This window comes from Phoenix dactylifera, chromosome 3 (genome assembly GCF_009389715.1).
Source record: "Phoenix dactylifera cultivar Barhee BC4 chromosome 3, palm_55x_up_171113_PBpolish2nd_filt_p, whole genome shotgun sequence".
Taxonomy (NCBI): domain Eukaryota; kingdom Viridiplantae; phylum Streptophyta; class Magnoliopsida; order Arecales; family Arecaceae; genus Phoenix; species Phoenix dactylifera.
In genome coordinates this window covers 7,248,157-7,268,454 of record NC_052394.1, presented here as the reverse complement: position 1 = coordinate 7,268,454, position 20,298 = coordinate 7,248,157, and the positions used below count along the sequence as shown (strand labels likewise).

Below are 20,298 nucleotides of genomic sequence, written 5' to 3'. Positions count from 1 at the left end.
ATGTCTGAATGATAGAAACCGTAGAAAGGTGGAAGTAACTGAAATGTCGCCCAAGAAGGTTACACAGACACGGATGATGTGTATCCTTTCTAGTGGCCTGGTTGCTTGCAGCCTGTACCTGATCCAGGAAGGCTTGGCATAAATCTCTATCGACTTTGTAACTTTATTATGTGAGATCCATGTTGCACTAGTATTGCTCAAGACATCTCTGTCCTACTGGATGCTATGCAAAGAATGTGGTTATAACTAGCAGCGGTGAGAAGAAATTAGCTGTACTTTTTATATCTATTTGTTCATTGTCTTATCATCTGTTCAGGCATAATGGTGATAGAGATGAAATTCATAGCCTAAATGGGCTTATAAGCTCATGAAGACTTTTCACAGTTCTGGAAGTTCAAAATGGCTGAAGTTATTGAAACGTTGCTTGCATATTTGTGAGGTTTAGGATAAGTGCTGGAGATGAGGGATCTTAATGGTTATCGTGATGCATGTAACATAAATTCTTTAACTATTTCTCCAAAAATCTATGTATATCTATTTAAGGAGAGCTCAAGTGTCTGCCATGTATTGGTTGTATATTCCATGGTTTGAAAACGTTACTTGTTTAGCTTGAGTTCTATTCATCTTGCGGTTGTCTCAGTGATTGGCCCACAACAATACGTCCCAGTGATTGCTGGCATGTACTAGTTGCACGCAATGCAAGCAATAATTTTTTCCTTTTTTAAGAATCCCAATACTACATGTTTCCTTAAAAATCTATATTTTTCAAAATAAACAAAAAAAAATGATCACAGCTAAACGCAGAAGACCGCAGCGTTTAGTAAGTCTCTATTAAGTCGCAAAAACTTTCTTAGAACACGTCATACGGGGAGATGGCATGCAAATGGTTCCTGAATATTCATCCATGCCTTATGCACATCCATGGGTCTTTTGCTGAATTAATGAAACCCTGGCACCAGGTTATGGCTGCTATGGGGAGGTTTGGTTTAAGAGGATTGGATAGTTGCTGAAAATATTGCTGATAGCGCCAAGCAAACGGTGAAGAAATTCATTGAGCACAGGAATATCAGATGCAACTGCTGAAACATGAGCTGAAAGTATCTTGATAATAATATAACGATTATAAAGAAAAAGTAACCATACATCATCATCTTTGATTCATTGTTTTGCAAAAGCAAATATTTATAGCTGCATTCAGACTCCACCAATTACAATGATCTGTGAAGAATGTCGCAATGCACATTGGATTATGTTACATAAATGAATTAAAGCTCGGCTCATATAATTTTGTAAAATGTTTATAGCTGCATTCAGACAGCACCGATTACAATGATCTGTGAAGAATGCCACGATGCACATTGGCTTATGTTGCATAAATGAATTAAAACTCGCTCATATAATTTTGTATGCATATAAAATTATTAAAAAAATGCTTATCTGATCCTACGGAGTAGAATTCCTCATGTAGATTTGGCAAGTGTAGGGAGTTTCAAGCTTCTGCTTTGACAGCAGCATCTACGATATCATTGTTGTTCTGCTGGGCCCATAACTGTGCATATCTTGCTGCCCTTGACGAGAGAGCTTCATGGGGACCCTGTTCCACAACCTTTCCATTCTCTAAAACAATAATCTGAAAATTCCAAACAAAAGTGGAACACCAGAAGTTAAATTAAAAAGGGTGCAAATATATTTGACCCACTCATCTACTAGATCTACAACTTATTCTTCATATAACTGACTCCATCATGTACAAAATATCATTTTCTTGATCCTGTTAAACAGATCATGAAGAGATGAACAAGAAAGGTCCAAGTAGAAGTCAAGAATCTTGATAATCAAAGTTGAAAATTCGAAATAAATATAGTCCAAACATCTAAATGGGACACAATTTTAAATTCCAGATTCGCTAAATAATATGAAGTGAATTCAGTAGCGGAAAAAAATTAAATACCTGCAAACAAGCATGAGCATGTCTATTGCACATATGATATAAAAGAGCCAGAAAAAAATGGTAAAAGAAGCTTCTCTTTGTCATAAAATTTTCTCATGAAATCTTACTGAGGCGTACCGAAATAAAAAATAAAAAAATGGTTAGAGAGCTATTTTGGTACCCAAATGTACCATACCATACAGAACTGATACAATACCCAATACCAAAATTGCGGACCTCACCTCCTAATCACCTTAATGCATTGAAATGAATTGTTATAGAGAAGACTATCAAAGAAACTGGAGAGGCAATCTCCTCAGAGTTTCAAATCATGGAAACAATGGAAAGGGCACCATTGAGGTAGATAGACAAGCTTAATAAGCCAGCATATTTTTATTCACTTAGAACAAATTGGAAGACATCTTGACATTACTGAACTGTGAAAATAACTATGAGACATGAGGATGTTGTTTTCTGCAACATCAAACTTTCATTTCGCTTGCATGGAAACCTAATCTTAAACGAGAAGGAAAAATCATGAAATTGTTAAAAAAAAAACCTGTAGCAATAAATTTTAATGCTTAGGTAAAATCAAGTAAAAAAAAGTTGAAATAACATCATTGATTCAAATAACACCAGTCGAGGGGAAAAGAAACACGGTACATGTCACTAGAATGCAAGGATAATAAAAATGAAAAAAATATTTACCTGTCTAGAAAGAGTCTGAATACCTTTCAGGGTTACCTTGGAAGATACGGCATTTTGCAATTTTGTCAAAAGAGAAATGACCGCATATAGGTTGTTTTATGCATTCTAAATTCAAAAAAAAAAAGAAAGATATCGACAACATGAATACAGTATGAAAGAATGGAAATAGAAGGGTTAACAAATATTAATGATCATATCACATAAATCATCACTGCAAGCTGATGCCCCAGTTCGTGCTATTCCATATCCAATTAGAGCAGCAGCCGGGCTCACGAAAAGAGCCAAAAGAGTGGAATTAGTATCGGTAAAGGATGCCATTGCATTTTCAAAGCCAGTTATTGCTGAAAGCCAATCCACAGCAAGCTTGAATAAGAATGGCACTTGAACATTTATAACCTAATTTTGATTTCAGGTCAAAAGGTCAGATAAATTACAAGAAAGTAAATTCAATTTCAGGACCATGACTCTTGCACAAATAACCAGTCCGTGATTAATATTTAGAAACTAACTTAATAGAAAATGTTTCCATGGTTAAATGATGCTATAAGACAACATATACTTCTTTAGATTAAAACACAGTTTAGAATCTTGCTCCTAAGATCTAAGACCAAATCCTTTTGATGTAAAATACACGATGTGCCGCTTAAATTGAAACTCCATATGATAAATACATTTATAACATGTATTATAATTAGAAATTTGTAAGATTTAAATTATGTATGTAGTCATAAAGTGGACATCTCAAATGGGAAAATGTAATTCTTCAATTGGGATTATGAATGGACAGAATATAATATCTCTAGATTTTGGTCCTAGATAGAGGAGAGGGGAAAAAAGAGAAGGTACGCAACTTTCGGAAGAATGTAGTTCGACATTTTAGAAGAAAATAAACCAAGCCTTCAGGCATATAGGGGCTAGGAAACACCAGCCAAGGAGGTTTTTAAAAATTAGAGAGAAAGAGAGAGACAGAGAGAGCAGACTGACAAGGTCAAGAAAACTTGAATCATCCACATCAGTAGATAACCATGACAAACAAATGAACCTTATGGTTTTGGACTTCAATGGAACAGCTAACTCCAGGTAGCCACAGTTCAGAAAAATTAGACATGGATGATGTTAAGGGTGAACAAAAAGAGGAAGTTGGAATGCTCTACCACTATTGAAGTTGGTGATGAAGGCATGCATGGTGATTACTACTAAATCATGAAATCGCAACGCAAATAATGAATGTATAGAGTGACAAAATGCATTAATGGGCTTAAGAAGAATATTGACAGATAAATTACATAATGCAACTCTTATACAAAGTAATAGATAAAAATTAAGAGAGAGAGAGAGAGAGAGCGAGAGAGAGAGAGAGAGAGGAGAGTATGCTAAACATTCAAATGTAGGAATCATGGAATATACGGACAAGCATAGGCTTAAGCTACTAAACCCTAATTCTTTGAACATGACGACAGCAGAGCAAAATGAGAATAAGCGAACCATGACAATAGAATTAAGTGATTGCAGTGGATTATTAATTATTCACTAACAGAGATTGGAAGAAACATTAGACACATGTTAGCAAGACCCCTAAAAAGCCCTGTGTAATAGAACTTCCATATGAAGTACTTGTTAGTAACTCCAGCATTGAAAAACTGACAAAAAAAAGGGAATGATAAAACACAGATTAACTTTGTCCTCACCTTCGCCCCAACCAGAAGTCCCAGTGCCATCAACACCCTGAACCGAAACTCAAGATTGTCTTTCAACCACAAGTACTTGGCAGGAGTATGAAGGATTTTCGCGTCTGTGATTTGCTTGTCCGCAGATTCTTTTTTGGATACATCATTCTGTATCTTATTCCCAGCTCCACCGACTGGCACTCTTGCTGCCATCTCGCTAGCAGATGTTGAGAACAATGCATGCCCACTTTGCAAATATCCCTGTTAGGCAAGAACGGGATGTTAACATCAACAAAATCAGTCTTTGGATCTAATCTGAATCAAGTAGCATTTCTTAGCCGAAAGTAGAAGAAAAAAAAAAGCAAGAAAGGAGAACATTTTCTTGTTTTTTACCCAAATTTTAGACGGCATCAAGTCGACGTAAGAGTTATTACTAAAAAAATGGAGTAACATATTAGAAAAACTCTTGCCATCCAAAGATAATCATTTACAAAGGAAATGCTATAAAAATGTAACACGTGAAGTATTACGACAAGGAAATCTTTCAAGATCAAAACCTCTGAGCAGTTAAGAATCTGCTTCTCCACATTATATAAAAGAGGCGGGAGAAAGAATTAAAGTATTTCAAGTCTCTTGAAAGTCTATTCCCAATTGGCGGCGAAGAATCCAATAGAAAACAACTCAGGCGTCCAAAAGAGCTGCTCTTTCTGATCACATCCATCCGACTGCGACCGGAGGACGGAGTTTCACCCGCAAGAAGAGCACTCAGGCTCTTCAAGACTCCAACTCGATCGTCTCGAAAATCCTTGCTTCCCTTCGCACTAAGAGCGCGACTAGAGATCAGATAGCGATCAAACCGGCAGACAAACGGGCCAAGATTCTGGGAGATGCTGGGGCAGCCGCCGGTCAGCTGCCCTCCGCATTGGAGCAGCCGGCAAGCCCCGAGGCACCTCGAGATGGCTCCCATGGTCGCCGGTCTCATCTCCCCGGAGCGATCAAGAACGGCGAAATCGGACAGGGCTAGGTTCCCCCCGAGACGATCGCTGAGGAGGCCGGAACCTTCGGTGAACCAGGCTCGAAGAGATATGGACGAAACCGTCGTTCCTGGGGGGCTGAGCCGAACACAAGAGCCGAGGAGAAAGGAGGAGAGAAGAAAAGAAATCTAGCTCGTAAAGGAGACTGGATTCCGAGCGAGGTTGATTTCTTTTATACCTTTCTATATCGATGCAGGCATTTAAATGCAGCGGCGACCGCTGGTTAGGACTCGCCGGTCGCGTGCGATCCCGTCCAAGAAGATATCCCGATTTTTCGTTGGAGCCGGATGTTCTGCCGTCCAATTCCGCCTTCAAACATAAAACACGTCTTGATGTCCTCCTTATATTTCCTTTTCTTTTTTATTTTCTTTTTCTTTTTTTCCATCTTCCCTCTTTTCGTTTTTCTTTTTTTTTCTTTTTTATTTTTTGTATATACATTCATTTGTAAAACTACCACTGTAAATAATTATGCCCTCCTCCTAAACTCCCGGAAATAACAATACGATTGATGGATTTAGTTTTTGCAAACACAATTTTTCATCATACACTTTTCTTTGTTTTAGAGACATATAAAGAAGTCTCTTGATGATTTTCTTCTTCGATTTTAAGGAGCAGAATCATATGCTGATCCCTAATATGTATCATTATGGAAAAAAAAAATTAACACATATCATTCTGCAAAATGAATAATTAGATAATTTTTTATGCTAAGTTCATTTCTCATACCAGTTGCCCACCTAATTGGAACATTAAAAAAAAAAAAACTTCATACAGGCATGAAAACCACGCGCTTGCATACAAAACATTAGTCCAAGATATAAAGGTACATTTGGTCGAGATTCCATTGATTAATATACATTTTAAATATTTTAACTACTGTTTTTGTGTGCAAGAAGTACTTAATAATTGAAAAGATACGCTATAATGAAATAGAAGGCACTTAAAATTTTTGATTTTGATGAGCATATATCAAAAAAAAATGGACGCACAAGACTGGACATGGATCAGAAGAGCTCCAGTGGAGACAACATCATTAAAACATAACTAAGATTTTATAACATACTTCCCAAACAAATTATTATTGTCTAAATTGCTTTGTTTTCTATTACATATTGAACTCATATGCCAACAGAAATACCTTTTATTGCATAGCTGCTGTAACTCAAACCAGCGGCCTCTTCCGTTCCACAGACCATGAACTTTATCAGTTGCTCTACCAGCAATGTCAGCACGAACATCGATCTGAGCTGGGTCCTCCAATGGACAGGTGCCTCTCCACGGGACACAACCAGATAGCCGTAGCAACAACTTTCTTGCATCTATGATGTACTGTAACTTGATATTTTACTGACCCCGAGAGAAACACCTAGGTCACATGCATTGCAATTATTGTAGCAAAATGATACCACCTATCAGACGATCACCAGCCTTTGCCAGGCTCTGTCTAATTGTCGATACAGATTCCACTCTGTCCGAATAAATATTTGTACAACAAATCAATTCTGAGAGACATGGAGAAAATTAGGAGCCCTTCTATTCCCCAAAATGCATCAATTGTGCAAGTAAACAATGATGTATTTGTAATCACATCCACTTTTCCCAAAACACTGGGAGAAAAGGAAAGGATTTGAGCAGTGCCATGACAATGAGGGACTAGGGCTTTTAAAAAAGTATGACTAGATAAAGAACAATCCATCCAGCCATGGAGAAAACAGCAAAAATGTGAACCCAAAATAGAACAGCAGCTGATTCCTTCCCGCAGCCTCGTAAATTGGCCACTGCACCTGTAACCAACAGAATTACACGATTTGTTCAACTGACTTCTAATATTATTTACATTAACAGTCTAAGTACTGAAAAAAGATTTAGCATGTTAATAAGATGATATACTAAGGCATGTCTTTACTCCTAGTAACCAAACAATCAATGGTCCTACGAGCAAATTATATGGTAGATTCTGATAGGCTAAAGCGTTTCAAAAAACTAAGGCCCTTTGGACTAGTAAACATCTTTTACCTCCATTATTGGCTTCATGTACAGGAAAAGGAGTTTACAAAGTTTTGCTACAGTATGATTGGTTTTGTCCATACAGAACAGCAAAATAATATTCTGGTCATCAAATAGTAAAGCTTTATAGGACGGGATAATACCAGATAGCACAGAAGTAGGCATTGAATGCTGCAGTAGAAGAATAAATTTGAACAACTTGTCGCCCTTGGGGATGAAGCCAAGCTTGTCAGCCATAGTGACAATGCCAAGCCCTGCTGGAGGAACCAAGACCAGCCGACCAAATATGATGGCAGCAGTTGTTCGAAATCCAAGCTTTTTACTCCCTGCACCTGGACCTGGAAGGCAACCAAAAATAAGAAAACATAGTAAATAATATGCCTTTTCATTGTGAGATTAAGCGCACAAGTTTCATATGCAACAGAAGTACAATCTGTTTATGAAAAGTTGTCATGTTCAGCATACTGGGCACTGCTGTCCAGATAGTAGACAAGGTATCATCTACCTAATTCAGCACATAGACACTGCTGTCCAGAGGGTACACAAGGTATAAACTACAAAATTTTATCAGTGAGTAATATAAGTTTAGCTCTTGGTGAGTAAATCCTGTAACCTTGTTATCAACCTTCTTTGACACTGCCTCCCATGTAAGTAGGCTGGGTTTTTCCAAACACTGGCAACCATTGCCATCACAGCTTAAAATTTATCATCATCTCATACTTCCCATTAAGGTAGGCATCTCATACAATCAGTTACAATAGCAGGGCTCCTCTGGAAATAAAGGATTTTGTTTACATCACAGCATGAGTACAATTTTGCTGCTCGATAATTCCACTTGTATATATGAAAATTATCTTGGAATATTATATAAACATACAGGGTGGAAGCAAAAGTTTTTCGAAATAATCAAGCAAATTTTAAGAAAGCCCTTGGTACGTCATAGGTGCATTAATATAGTGCATTATAATGGGAAAAAACAGAGAGATGAATAAATGCAGAACTGGAAGATAACAGGAAAGTATGATATGAAACAAACGCTTGAAAATCTGGAAAAGCAGGTATACATTAAAGGGAAATAATATTTAATATAGATAAGCAGACAAAGCAATTGCTAAGCTTAAAATTTATCATTATCTCATACTTCCTATTAGGGTAGGCATCTCATACATTCAGTTACGGTAGCAGGGCTCCTCAGGAAATAAAGGATTTTGTTTACATCACAGCATAAGTAAAATTTTGCTGCCCCATAACACTTGTATATATGAAAATTATCTTAGAATATTATATAAACATACAGGGTGGAAGCAAAAGTTTTTCGAAATAATCAAGCAAATTTTAAGAAAGTCCTTGGTACGTCATAGGTGCATTAACATAGTGTATTATAATGGGAAAAAGCAGAGAGATGAATAAATGCAGATCTGGAAGATAACAAGAAAGTATGATATGAAACAAACACTTGAAAATCTGGAAAAGCAGGTATACATTAAAGGGAAATAATATTTAATATAGATAAGCAGACAAAACAAATGTTAAATATATTCACATGGCCATAGAGGTTGTTAATAAGTATGAAGAGTTCGAAGTCCTTCAATGATTTTGCTTAGGGATGATTGATGTTCTTCCACCCATGAGTATAGCAATAGCAAGAAAGCTTGATCATTGTAATTTATCGTGTGCCTTTAAGAGACTCTAATCCTTTTCTATATTCTAATGTATGCCCTCATATATGCATCTATAACAATAAATATTATAACCTATGTTTCGATGGAATAAGATATAGAGGTTGTTATAAATGAAGAAGAATAAAGTAGATTAATCCTATAATTAGTGAAAGAACTTCTATGACTCTTTTTGTTATCTAATTGTCGAATCAATTTTTTTAAGCAATCTTTTTAAGGAAAATATTAGGGAGCAGGCACTAAACAAATCCGAGTGTTAAAACAAGTTGAAATAGAAAAAATAAAATTAATTTTTTTGCACGTAAACCCTCCTAAATATGTGAAACTACATGAATACTCTCGCAAAGTATTATTTGCATATATACCCTTATAAATGTTTTCTTTTGCATATCTACCCATTAAGGATATTTCAGTCATTTTTAATTTTAAATCGCTAATTTTTTGACAGCATTAGTCATTAGATGGTGTGGGCACCTCCGTAAGAAAAAAGAAAAATAAAGGGTATACGAGCAAAACAAGTATTTTATAAGGGTATACATGCAAATATCAATTTTAGGAGGGTATTCATGCAAATTTCAATATTTAGGAGAATATCAACGCAAAAAAACCTTTTTAAATAAAACTGCATTCCATATTATCATAGCACATGTAATTAGCCTTCTGAACATTTTAGCACAATTCTTTAAATGGCATATTGCTCCAAGTCTATATTTCCTGTCATTATAAAGGTACATATATAATACATTGATAAAGTTTCCTTTTCCTCATACATAATATGATAAACATCATTGCATCATCAAACATCTAGGCCATATTTTTGCACTCACTCATAATAATGCTGTTAGGCTTGCATGCATAAAAGACCAGCAGGGGATTGAATGGACTAATTTATGTGTCAGACCCCAAATATTATGATGCTGAGCAATCTGAACATAACTACTGGATAGAAGCAAGATTCAAGAGGAATAAGAATTACTACAGAGAGTGTAATAGAAGACTTACCATCAACAAGATTACCACCCAAAGCGAGCAAAATACATGGAATCATGGCTTCCCTGACAAGAGGCATTAATTGTAAAGTTCAGTGAATAGAAAGAAACTGAGAAATTTCAAGGCACTAAACAACAAAAGAAAGTATCACAACGCACCCCCCAACCCACCCACCAAAAAGAAAAAACAATTAAAAAAAAAGCAAAGGATACACCAAAACACCAACACCAACAACAACAACAACACAAAAACATGCTTGGTACAGATAATATGCAGCAAAGGACATCACATTTCATTAACCATGAGACAAGCATTCATAATTTATTCGAGCAAGTGGGTAACAGTTTCTTGAATTTTACAATTACATTCTCCAAAAATAAAATTTTAAAAAAAAATGCAAGGAAAGCAACTACTGATGATAGATTATTTGTTTACAATTCAATGGATGATAGTGAAACAAATATAAAACATTGAATCTAAAATGGAAGACTGAAAAAGTGCTAAAAACACGATATATTCAAATGCAAGACAAAACCTTTGACAAAATTTCCTGTTTTCATGTTTCCTGTCTTACTGCATTGCATGCATTGTCTTGCTTATTTGAAAATGTACACCAAGTTACCTACCTTACAACATTCTTTATTGATCAACCTACCAATATATTCCACCAAGCAATAAAAAAACCAAGAAAAAATTTTAGTTTCCATTATCACTTCACCAGGTGCTGCCCCAAACACCAAAACAAGATATCCATAAGCTTGGGCAAGTAAATGCATACATCCCAAGAAGTGGCTGAAATTTAGTCTAGCAGTAAAAAGATCCAGTCCAACATGAATCTTTCACTAAAGGCACTAGCCATCAATTCCACACGTTTCCAGCACTGTGCTTCATTGAAAGGCGCGAGTGTTGCAACAGACTAGCATGGACAATTGTACATACATGCATACATACATAACAACATCCTTGAAATATTTTCCCCGTCAAAACAGGGCATGTACAGACATATATGTACATAAATATGGATATATTTAATGCGTATTTGGTCATTTATATGAGACTTGTCTTTTTCAACTTAATCACTAATAAGGACAATATAATTATAGATAAGCCTGTCTCCTTTATCACTGAACAAACTTCGACAAGTTGACAGCATCCAACCTTACATTGTTCTCTTCTTCCAAGATGCGAGAGGACTCGCGGAGGGCTGAGAAATACATCTGCTTTTTAAAAGGAACCCCTACTGTTCATCCAAGAGGAGTAAGTTTAATGTTTTGTGAACAATGATAATGGCACTTTTCCCAAGTAAAAAAAAATAATCATCGCTGTTCATTATACCAATCAGAATTAATGGAGTTTTTAAAGCATTTAAGAAGAATAATTCATGAGCGATTATACACTAACTGAACAGGTTGGATGATCTTATTTAAAAAAGAAAGACAAGTAAAATGAAGGGTGGTGTAGAATACCCAAGAATGAGGCAGCTGTCAGTGAAGAAGAAGAGTGGAGCATCATCCTTGAGGATGAAGTGCTTCAAAAATGGTACTGTACCAATACTGATTGCCAGTATCTGTTGTAAGCATGTACACAAAAGTTAATTGCAATAACAACAGAAGACATAAAACTAGCAATTCTGGCAAAGTTCCTTCAACTTAATTTTCAATCAGAAAGCAAGCAATAAGTCCAAAGAATTAAGAGACATTTTAGGTAAGGAGCTATCATAAGAATCCTGCCAATTGATAACTGCAAAATGTCCGGCATCTCCACATCATACTTATAATGCAGAACATATACCAGCTTGAAAAGAACACCAACTAGCCAACCAGCCTTAGCTCAAGTGGTTGGCATTGATCTCCACTTGGCAGAGGTCTAGGGTTCAAACCTTGGAGGTACATTCTCACCATATTTCTCAAAAAAAGAAAAAAAAAAAAAAGGCAAAACAATGAAGGAATTAAATCATCCAGAATGATGATGACCCTATCAGGATCATTTTCCAATAAGGACTGCATAGTTTCAACTTTTTTGAGATTACCAAGTAAAGACAAAAGCTGTTGCATTATGATTTAAAGTTATTCTTATCATTAATAATGGATTATCATGTAAGCATCAGGAATTTGAGCTAATGCCATGTATGTTTCAACATGTGAAGTACTGGACATGCCATATCTTTTTAAAAATATAAAATGACTATACTTACAGAAGCAATAATTGGGGGCTGAAAAAATTGTTTTAACTTCAATTTTTCGACAAGATACCATAATTGGCTGATTAGCTGCATCAAAAAGAATGTCAGTAAACATTTAGCCAAAACACACTCCACAGACAATTTCAGAAAAAAATGTTTCTCAGATCCAAATCCCAAACAAAAAAATATAACAAGCAATAAGGGCCTGTTCTTTGCCCCTGAACTACTATTCAGAATAACTGTGATCTTACTGCTTACACATCACATTATAAGTTCAGTACCATAAGGCCATGTTTGTATTAGCAGCATCACAAAATATAAAATAATTTACTGTCAAGCAGACAATTCTCACATGGCATACATCTTAGGAAAGTACATGTACCACATTCTGGGGCTGATTCTGCTTCCAGTTAATTTATTACTTGCAAGAAAATTTTCTCACTTTAATATAATGCAATTAAATCTAGTATCACAAATACCACTGCAAGCTTCATATATGCAAATTCTGATATACAGTAGTATTAAAGGAATAAAGTAAACAAGCAAATTCTACATCAAGTGTTGAAAACTGACCATACTGTGGTATGATACTCCCCATACCACCAAGACCGTACTGTACCATGTAAGACATATTGATAAACCACGGGTAGATACGGGGACATATCATGTTACAAACCATACCAAGACATGAACGGTACACTTCACACTACAATGTTTACATGCCTAATGTGTTGTCCATATATGAATTTTCTAATTCTAATTTTAAGTTTGTATGTATATCATGGACAAGACCGTGTATAATTTTGTTCAGACGCCCCTTACTGTGGTAACACATTCACAGAGTTTGAGATGACCTCTGTCCTACAGTAAATAATCAAAAAATAATAAGTAATATTCTTGCAGTTGAAACTTTAGTTATTTAGCTATTTACAGCTGTCATTTGCCTGAAATAATGTTACCAGGTTTTCAGCTCAGTAAGTCATAGACTCACAGCCTCAACTACTTGTACCAAAGGTTAAAGAAATTCTGGTCTAAGAGCTATTTTTTTGAGGTCGTCTTGGAATCTGAACTCATCAGTCAAAAATAAAATAAAATGTTCAAGGCCAACTGGAGAGCTGAGTGGCCTGTCTCAGACCGGCCATTGTTGTCTGCAGTAAATAATGCTTACAAGAATTTTCATGCAAAACCTAAAACATAGGCTTTGTAAATGCTGAAAATGCTTTGAAAAAACAAAGAGAAACAAGTAGTAAAGTGGGGTAACAATTATTAAGTCAATTCATTTAATATCATCAAATGTTCTTGTGAGCATCCGTGTGGGCGTGTGTTTAATCCCACATCAATTATTCATCGGAAAGATCTTGGATACTTATACAGGACTAAAGAACCTAAAAAATACCTTCCGGCTAGTCTTTTTGGATAAGATCCTAGGTTGTGACAAATGATATCAGAGTGGATCCGGTCCATGGTCCATATAGATTACGGGACACTGCAGCATAGACTTATTGAGGCTGACCACGAGCCGATCATGGTGCTTGTGATTAGATTTGAATGATTTGCACCCTTAGCCTGAAAAGGGCGTCAAGGCTTGCACAGGAGAAGTATGTAAGCATTCGTGCGAGCGTGTATTTAGCCCCACATTGGCTATTCGCTAGAAAGATCTTGGGTACTTATACAAGACTAAGAAACTCAAAAAATACCTTTCGGCTAGCCTTTTTGTATAGGTCCTAGATTATGAGAGTTCCTTTTTTTTTTGGGACGGCTATGTACAAAACAAAGGCACAGTTATGTATAGTAATACATACATACATACATATAATGTACAGACATATGTGTATATAGCTCTATATCCTAGAGATAATGAAAAAGAAGGTTAAAGGTATATACAATACGATGAGAGGCTTACTAGAAGAAAACTGAACAACATGAACTATGACAGACCAAAACAAATCTTTTTAAATAAGTAAATTCCGTAAAGAGCATTCCCTTCAAATTATAACTAGTAAATTTGACCACTAAGAAGTAAGAACATAATACCTACAATCACAATCACAATTCTATCATGAGTCTCTTGATGAGGGAGAGAACAAATTTAAGCTATAGCATGAAAGTTATTCCAAACCTCACTATAACTGTGAGATAAAATGAAGCACTTACAAAGCTTCATTTTACAGAGGATTTTCATTTATGATACTAGTAAATAATATAAAACAAAGGAATGATGTTTTCCCATGCAGTTGCAGGTACAGTTTCAATTTTTGGGTTCTCGCTTTTTCACAACAACCTGCATATAAAATAAATTTAAAAGAAAACACCTCTGCCATAATTTTTATTTTTTTTTGGTGCTCATTCCCATAAGCAACAATGAGAATTATATACATCGCAGTATGGAAAAGTTTACTTCTTACTTTTCCTTGTTTTGAAGATTCCAACCTTGTTGTTCCAGGCTCTTCAAAAGTTAGCAAAGGCACTTGTTCAGGTGCACCATTGTTGACAGGGTTCTTAGTTGGAAGATCCTCCTCTTCTGTGCCATCAAAGGTTTCACCAGGTGGTGGTGCGAGCATCTGAAACACATAAGTGTACAGAACAATTGCACCAACCTGCCACAAATAAATTCATAGGTTTTACCAACCCAAATAACTGCATAACCAAAAAAATTAAGACGGTAACAAGCTTGCGTTAGTTATATTAAAAATGATGGCATTTTCCCTTTCTGTTTGATAATCTACCATTAAATAGTCCTATGGAATTGAAAATGCTTAGAATAGACACGATCAGACAGATGCAGAGGAATGCATCTTATCAGTTATAGCAAAACAGGTGATATGTTTGTTTTATTTAAAATGGTATGTTGCATGTTCTTGACTGATTGAATCTTGACAATAAATATAAAAGTGGTTTCCACAAACAACTGTTTTACAATTGTTTGCAGAAAAATATTAAAACAATTATAGAGCTAATTTGAAATTTCCAACGATTACTCAAGAGGTTTGAGCCTGTCTTAAATCCACCATGCTGGTACAATTAAAGTGCGGAAATTATCAAAGACATGGAACAAAAACATACCACACCGATGACCTTAAAGCAGTTCATATCGAAATGAATATCACCAACAAGCACGAATAGGTTCAAGGCAGGGAGGTAAAAGGAGTTCAAAAGTACAATATGTGAGCGGTATATGCACAATGGAACTTGTAACAAGCATAAGTACCAAAACCTACCCACTGACCAAAAGAGATGTAAGCATTCCCATCTTGGCTACATTTGCTAGAGTCACCAAAGGGGTTGGATTTGTCTCGGCATAGAGCTGCAATCAGAACAAGAGGTATATTTCCAATGTTCCCTGTATGCAAGACCAAGCCAGTTATACATTGCAGAAAAAATAGCAAATTGATGTTAGGCATCAATAGCTTGGGATTTCATGTATTCATTGACAGAGCAACAAGCCTCTCACCCATAATATAAAGCCAAGATTGCAGAAAACTAGCTACTTAGTGGTGACATCAACAATGCCATTGACGCAATAGCAAGTAGTCTTACACACACAAGGGTAGGACATTCTGGTTATGGCTCATAACAGAACTGAAGACAAACATTTGATGATGATACTAAAGCAACATTGGTGCTGACAAGTTACATTCCTCCATATCAAGAAAGTAGGCATCATGGCAGGTAGCATGACCCAGGACACAAGAAATTGTGAAGAAAAAGAGATTAATTCTACACCTTCACCTCAAAAACCACGATGAAAACACACTGCTCACATGATAGGATCGATGACCAGAAACTTAACAATCATCGATTTGTCATATGTGTCATCAAGCAAACAGAGAATTATAACCAATTTGAAATACAGAGTTCATACAAATGGTATACATGCATATATATGTACATAGATATGACCTCTGCATGTCATTCCATTCTCATTGCCCTTGCCACTGCCCCGTTCTCCCCTCTTCCCTGCTGCATGCCCCACTCCCTAGCCCCTGGGCTCCCACACAGTATCTAACACCACCCCCCTTCAACTTACTTCTCTCTCCTCCCCCCAACCTTTTTTTTTTAAGGTCCTCTTGTCCTAAATACGTCTTATTTGTGCTCTTCTAGAAAGTTCAATTAATTATGGCACCATTAACACATAATTTTTGTCTTTAATTTATATTTAATTTTTTATTATCTAAACAACTCTTCTTATGCATATATGATATTTTCACAATTTTCTGATACTTGCAATTTTCTCTCATTTTATGAACTTAATGTGCATTACAGTGCAGCATACTAGTATATAATAAACAAGTACCATAGCACTTCCAGAAATAATGTATGCAGCCACATTATTTCAGAAAAAAGAAAAGATAGTAAATTACCACCACAGAATCTTACAAAGAATAAGGTAACTTACCAATCCCAATATGTATAATGGTGAACTTGAAGTATGGATATGGGGGACGAACAATGGATGCAACAATAAGACCTACTAGTGAACCTGATATCGTTCCCAAAATGACATTAACAGGGATAAACCACCTGCACACACAAAGTTATTAGTCTCTTTATCTTTTATATCCTCAACTGGAAAGTGAGGAAGGAATTTATAATTGGTTTTGAAGAAATCAGAAAAAAAGTGCACTATGATATCATAAAATGAGAATGAACCAATGTTCTTTATCATCCACTATATATAGTGGGAAAGCCTTGGAATCCAGCATGCACGTGCTTGACCCCAAGGCCTTCATCACACTTCCTTATCACACAGGGAGGAGTCCAGGATAATTCTGAAGCCTTCTACGCCATAAAATTATATAGAATAAAAATTACTTGGAGCGCATGGTCTCCCTTAGAGGAGCATTCTCATTCCAATGTCAGTTTATCCTAGTTTCCTGTCTTTCTTCGAGTGCGAGCACGAGCTCCATACTAGTGTAAGAGTAACCGTAGATTTTAAACCTTTATGCTCTAAAAAGCAAACCAAGCAGTGATATGAGAACCAATCCTTTGAGATGATAAATCTAAGCATATACATAGGATCAGGGAGGTAAAGAAAATGTAATATTTTTACACTAACCCTATATGAGTGAAGTTCTTAATTGCTAGAAAAAAAGAATATTGAGAAGTTCATTTGGAAGCATCAGGTACCAGGTGGGGAAAAAAATCTATATACGACAATAGATATTTTGTAAATGTACCTACAAATATGGACTATATCAACCATTTTCATCATCCAGGAAGTATGGTATCTACTAAGCACTATTCACACTGGATCCAAATGCATCTTAATTGGTAAGGCAGTCAACATTCAGCAAAATCCATAGTAAATGCTACGTAATTACAAGAAAAAATTCGGAAAAACTGAAACAGAAGAGTTTGCATTTCATATACTCAACAATGATGGTTGCATGGAAATTAAACAAACAACTCCACATGCATATCTAGCTTATTCGCATCCCAACAACAGGCTATATGAAGAAATCTTACCACTCTACCAATTTTTGCAAAGTGATTGCCCGTCCAAGTTGAGAGAATATCAGGCAAGGAAGAAGAAGAGAAAAGACTAGCTGCAACAAATATAAGGAACTGGAAGTCAATTATTTTGACATGAATCTTGTGAAAAATGCAAAGGAATATTAGCTACCAAGTGGCTAACACATTTCCGCTTGTAAGTTTTTTTCTTTGCTCAGAAAGCAAGTTCATACCTACAGTAGTTCGTTCATCAATTTCTGTTAGAATTGAAAAGCTACTTTTGGACAATCCATCTCCTTTATTCATCTTTCACGTATGAACTTCAATACCTTTTCTATAATCATGATCATTTTGGTAATTCAATAAAAGTTGAACATTAAAGAGACAAAGTTTTGCCGGTAGCCCCAATAATACTATTAGATGGATTTGAGAAGATGGACATTGTCCTTTGCATCAGACAAATGTTGTGGATCAGCGTTATAAAAATAAGAAGGAAACAAATAGCTATCATTAAGCGTACAAGCAAAAAGGCAATCATGTTGTCAATGAAAATGAAATACAAGGAGTTCAGAGGCACCATTTTCAAGAATGCACATGAAGAATACCGTTTCAGTTTATGAGAACTAGTTTCCCCAAGCAGAACTGTGCAACCTCCATGCAGGAATCTAATTTTCTGTTTCCATGTTACAAAACTTTCATGTAACCAGCAAGGTGAGCTGAGATGTTGACAATTGACATATATGCCCAAGTGTCAATGGGACCCACATTAGATCACCCACCAAGCCTATTTATATGGAACCCACCTGCATTTAAATTAGTAATAAGGTGCTGAAAAGGGCAATCTTTCCAGATAATTCCAATCCTTTGCCAGTATCTTCCTTCCTAACAGACTGTGCTCTTATTTTTCATCTAATTATTTATGCTTGTATCTATTATAATAATTAAAACCAAAAAGAAAGCATGAACTCAGGAATACTCTCATCAACCATACTTCTACAATCTACATAAAAACAAATGATTTAATATCATAAATTTTGTAACCAACTGATAAGCCATGCAGCTTTGGTCACCAACTCATCACCCTACCCACAACTCGATTATCTGATTTAAATTTTTTACATCTTCAACAACAATTACAGGATTGATCATCTAAATCAAGAAGTTATAACTCGTGAAAAACCAACAGATTCTATCAACTGATAAGCCACGCAGCCTGAAGCATTCAACAACTCATGACCCCACCCACCACTCAATGATCCGAATCTTCCAGAGCAATTTCAGGAATTGAGTATATACTTTAAAAAAGAAAATTATAATTCGTTAAACAACAAACAAATCTGGAAGCTGTTATATAGTCCATGAACTATCACAGATAGGCTGTATAACGTCAACTGTAAATAAAGGATAAAAAGACGGAAAAAAGAAGAAATTATTATTTGTGCGGCAATTGTGCCATATATTTCATATATAGAAATTTAGTAAACAAAAAGCATATCAAGCTTTTAGCATAATTTGTGGTGTGATGGCTTACAAACTTTGACTTACCCCATTAAGAAGCTTCCGGCCATTTGCAGGAAGAATATTGACATGCTTGGAGGCCATCAGAAATCCCATAAAGCACATGGTAAAGACCTTCGCAATTGGTAGAACAGCAAATTTCATCGATGCTAAGATTGATTTTTCTCCGCCACTCTGGCCATCCATAATAATTTCCAAAAGAGAGCGCTGCATTATTATTTCCCTTCCAGATCCCTAAATCAACATTACAAATCCTCCGCGCACAAACAGAGCCAGCCTTCTTTATTAGTGCATATCACCAGCAAATTGACGCGAAGGAAGGAGAGGAAGGGGAGAGGAAGGGAGGAGGAAGAGTGGTGCTCCTCCAAAATTCGAGCCTCCAGAGAAATCAGTTACTGTTAGATATAATGGGCCCCAGTTGCTGCAGCAAACCAAAAGAGGAAAGAGAGAAAATTAGATTCTTCTTCCTCGGAAAATAAAGAAAATTAGAAGATCCATTAAGAAAAATCGCAGAAATTCATCGAAAGGGTACTTCTTAAGAAGAAAAATTCCTATGAAAATAGACACCCGAAATGCAAATTTAGCTAAAAAAGATTAGGTCAAAAGAAAATCTATCACTTCATGAACTCTAGAGAAGAACGAAGAGTTTTCCTATCTTAGCAAAGAAGCAAGAACTCTTGATCATTGAAAAAAAAAAAATTGAGAAAAATGTCCAAAAAAGCGTCTTAAAACCTTTTTGCTCTCCCGAAAAGATTCATATCCGACTAGGATTTCTTCTTTTCTTCCGCTTTCGCTACATGCGAAACAACTATAACTACTAAATTGGCCGACAAACCAACATTTAGTAGCTAAAGGTTATAAAACGCTCGAGGAGAAAAAGAAGACGCTAGATTTCATGATTGCCTCCAAGAAAGATAAAAGGCAACGCTAGCTCTCTCCAACTTACCTTATCTCTTTAGAAACAAATCTCTATCTCTCTCCTCTCCCACACTCCAAAACCCTAGAAAAACGTGAAACGCCCTCAAATCTGGGAACCGCGAGGCGAACTCTCTTTCTCTCTCCCCCCTCTCTTCTTCGATCTTTTTTCTCTCACTCGGCCCTATCACTTTTTTCGTCTTCCAGCGAAATCAAA

General features: G+C 36.0%; 2 protein-coding genes across 4 annotated transcripts in view; one reads left to right on the top strand and one right to left on the bottom strand.

The window, feature by feature from the left end:
- LOC103702169 overlaps window positions 1-4,205 on the top strand; it is a 12,084-nt gene extending 7,879 nt beyond the window's left edge. The window contains exon 6 of the mRNA XM_039124465.1: window positions 1-4,205. The gene's annotated coding sequence lies outside the window, so the exon portion shown is untranslated.
- Window positions 1,248-20,298, bottom strand: LOC103702170 (protein PIN-LIKES 6-like). Of its 3 annotated transcripts, XR_005510960.1 has the most exons (13): window positions 20,113-20,298; window positions 19,194-19,587; window positions 17,664-17,743; window positions 16,594-16,718; window positions 15,416-15,537; window positions 14,603-14,794; window positions 12,210-12,284; window positions 11,482-11,582; window positions 10,028-10,080; window positions 7,490-7,684; window positions 6,478-7,123; window positions 4,327-4,566; window positions 1,248-1,630 (listed from the first exon to the last, which is right to left on the bottom strand). XR_005510960.1 is itself a non-coding variant. In XM_017841599.3 (11 exons), exons 2-11 carry the CDS (start codon window positions 19,377-19,379, stop codon window positions 7,002-7,004), a joined length of 1,251 nt encoding a protein of 416 aa, XP_017697088.2. In that variant the 5' UTR covers window positions 19,380-19,587; window positions 20,113-20,298; the 3' UTR covers window positions 6,265-7,001. The 3 variants fall into 3 exon arrangements, 2 of the variants coding, with proteins under 2 accessions (XP_017697088.2, XP_038980394.1); XM_017841599.3 differs by lacking the exons at window positions 1,248-1,630; window positions 4,327-4,566 and having other exon boundaries at window positions 6,265-7,123; XM_039124466.1 differs by lacking the exons at window positions 1,248-1,630; window positions 4,327-4,566; window positions 20,113-20,298 and adding an exon at window positions 19,899-20,074 and having other exon boundaries at window positions 6,265-7,123.

Bases quoted from the DNA above. Each gene is read 5' to 3' on its own strand.
- LOC103702170 (XM_017841599.3), bottom strand. From the start codon at position 19,379: ATGCAGCGCTCTCTTTTGGAAATTATTATGGATGGCCAGAGTGGCGGA. The intron at 17,744-19,193 runs GTAAGTCAAAGT...TATTTGTTGCAG, and splicing joins GCCGGAAGCTTCTTAATGGG to CTAGTCTTTTCTCTTCTTCT. The intron at 11,583-12,209 runs GTAAGTATAGTC...TGCTTACAACAG, and splicing joins AGCCCCCAATTATTGCTTCT to ATACTGGCAATCAGTATTGG.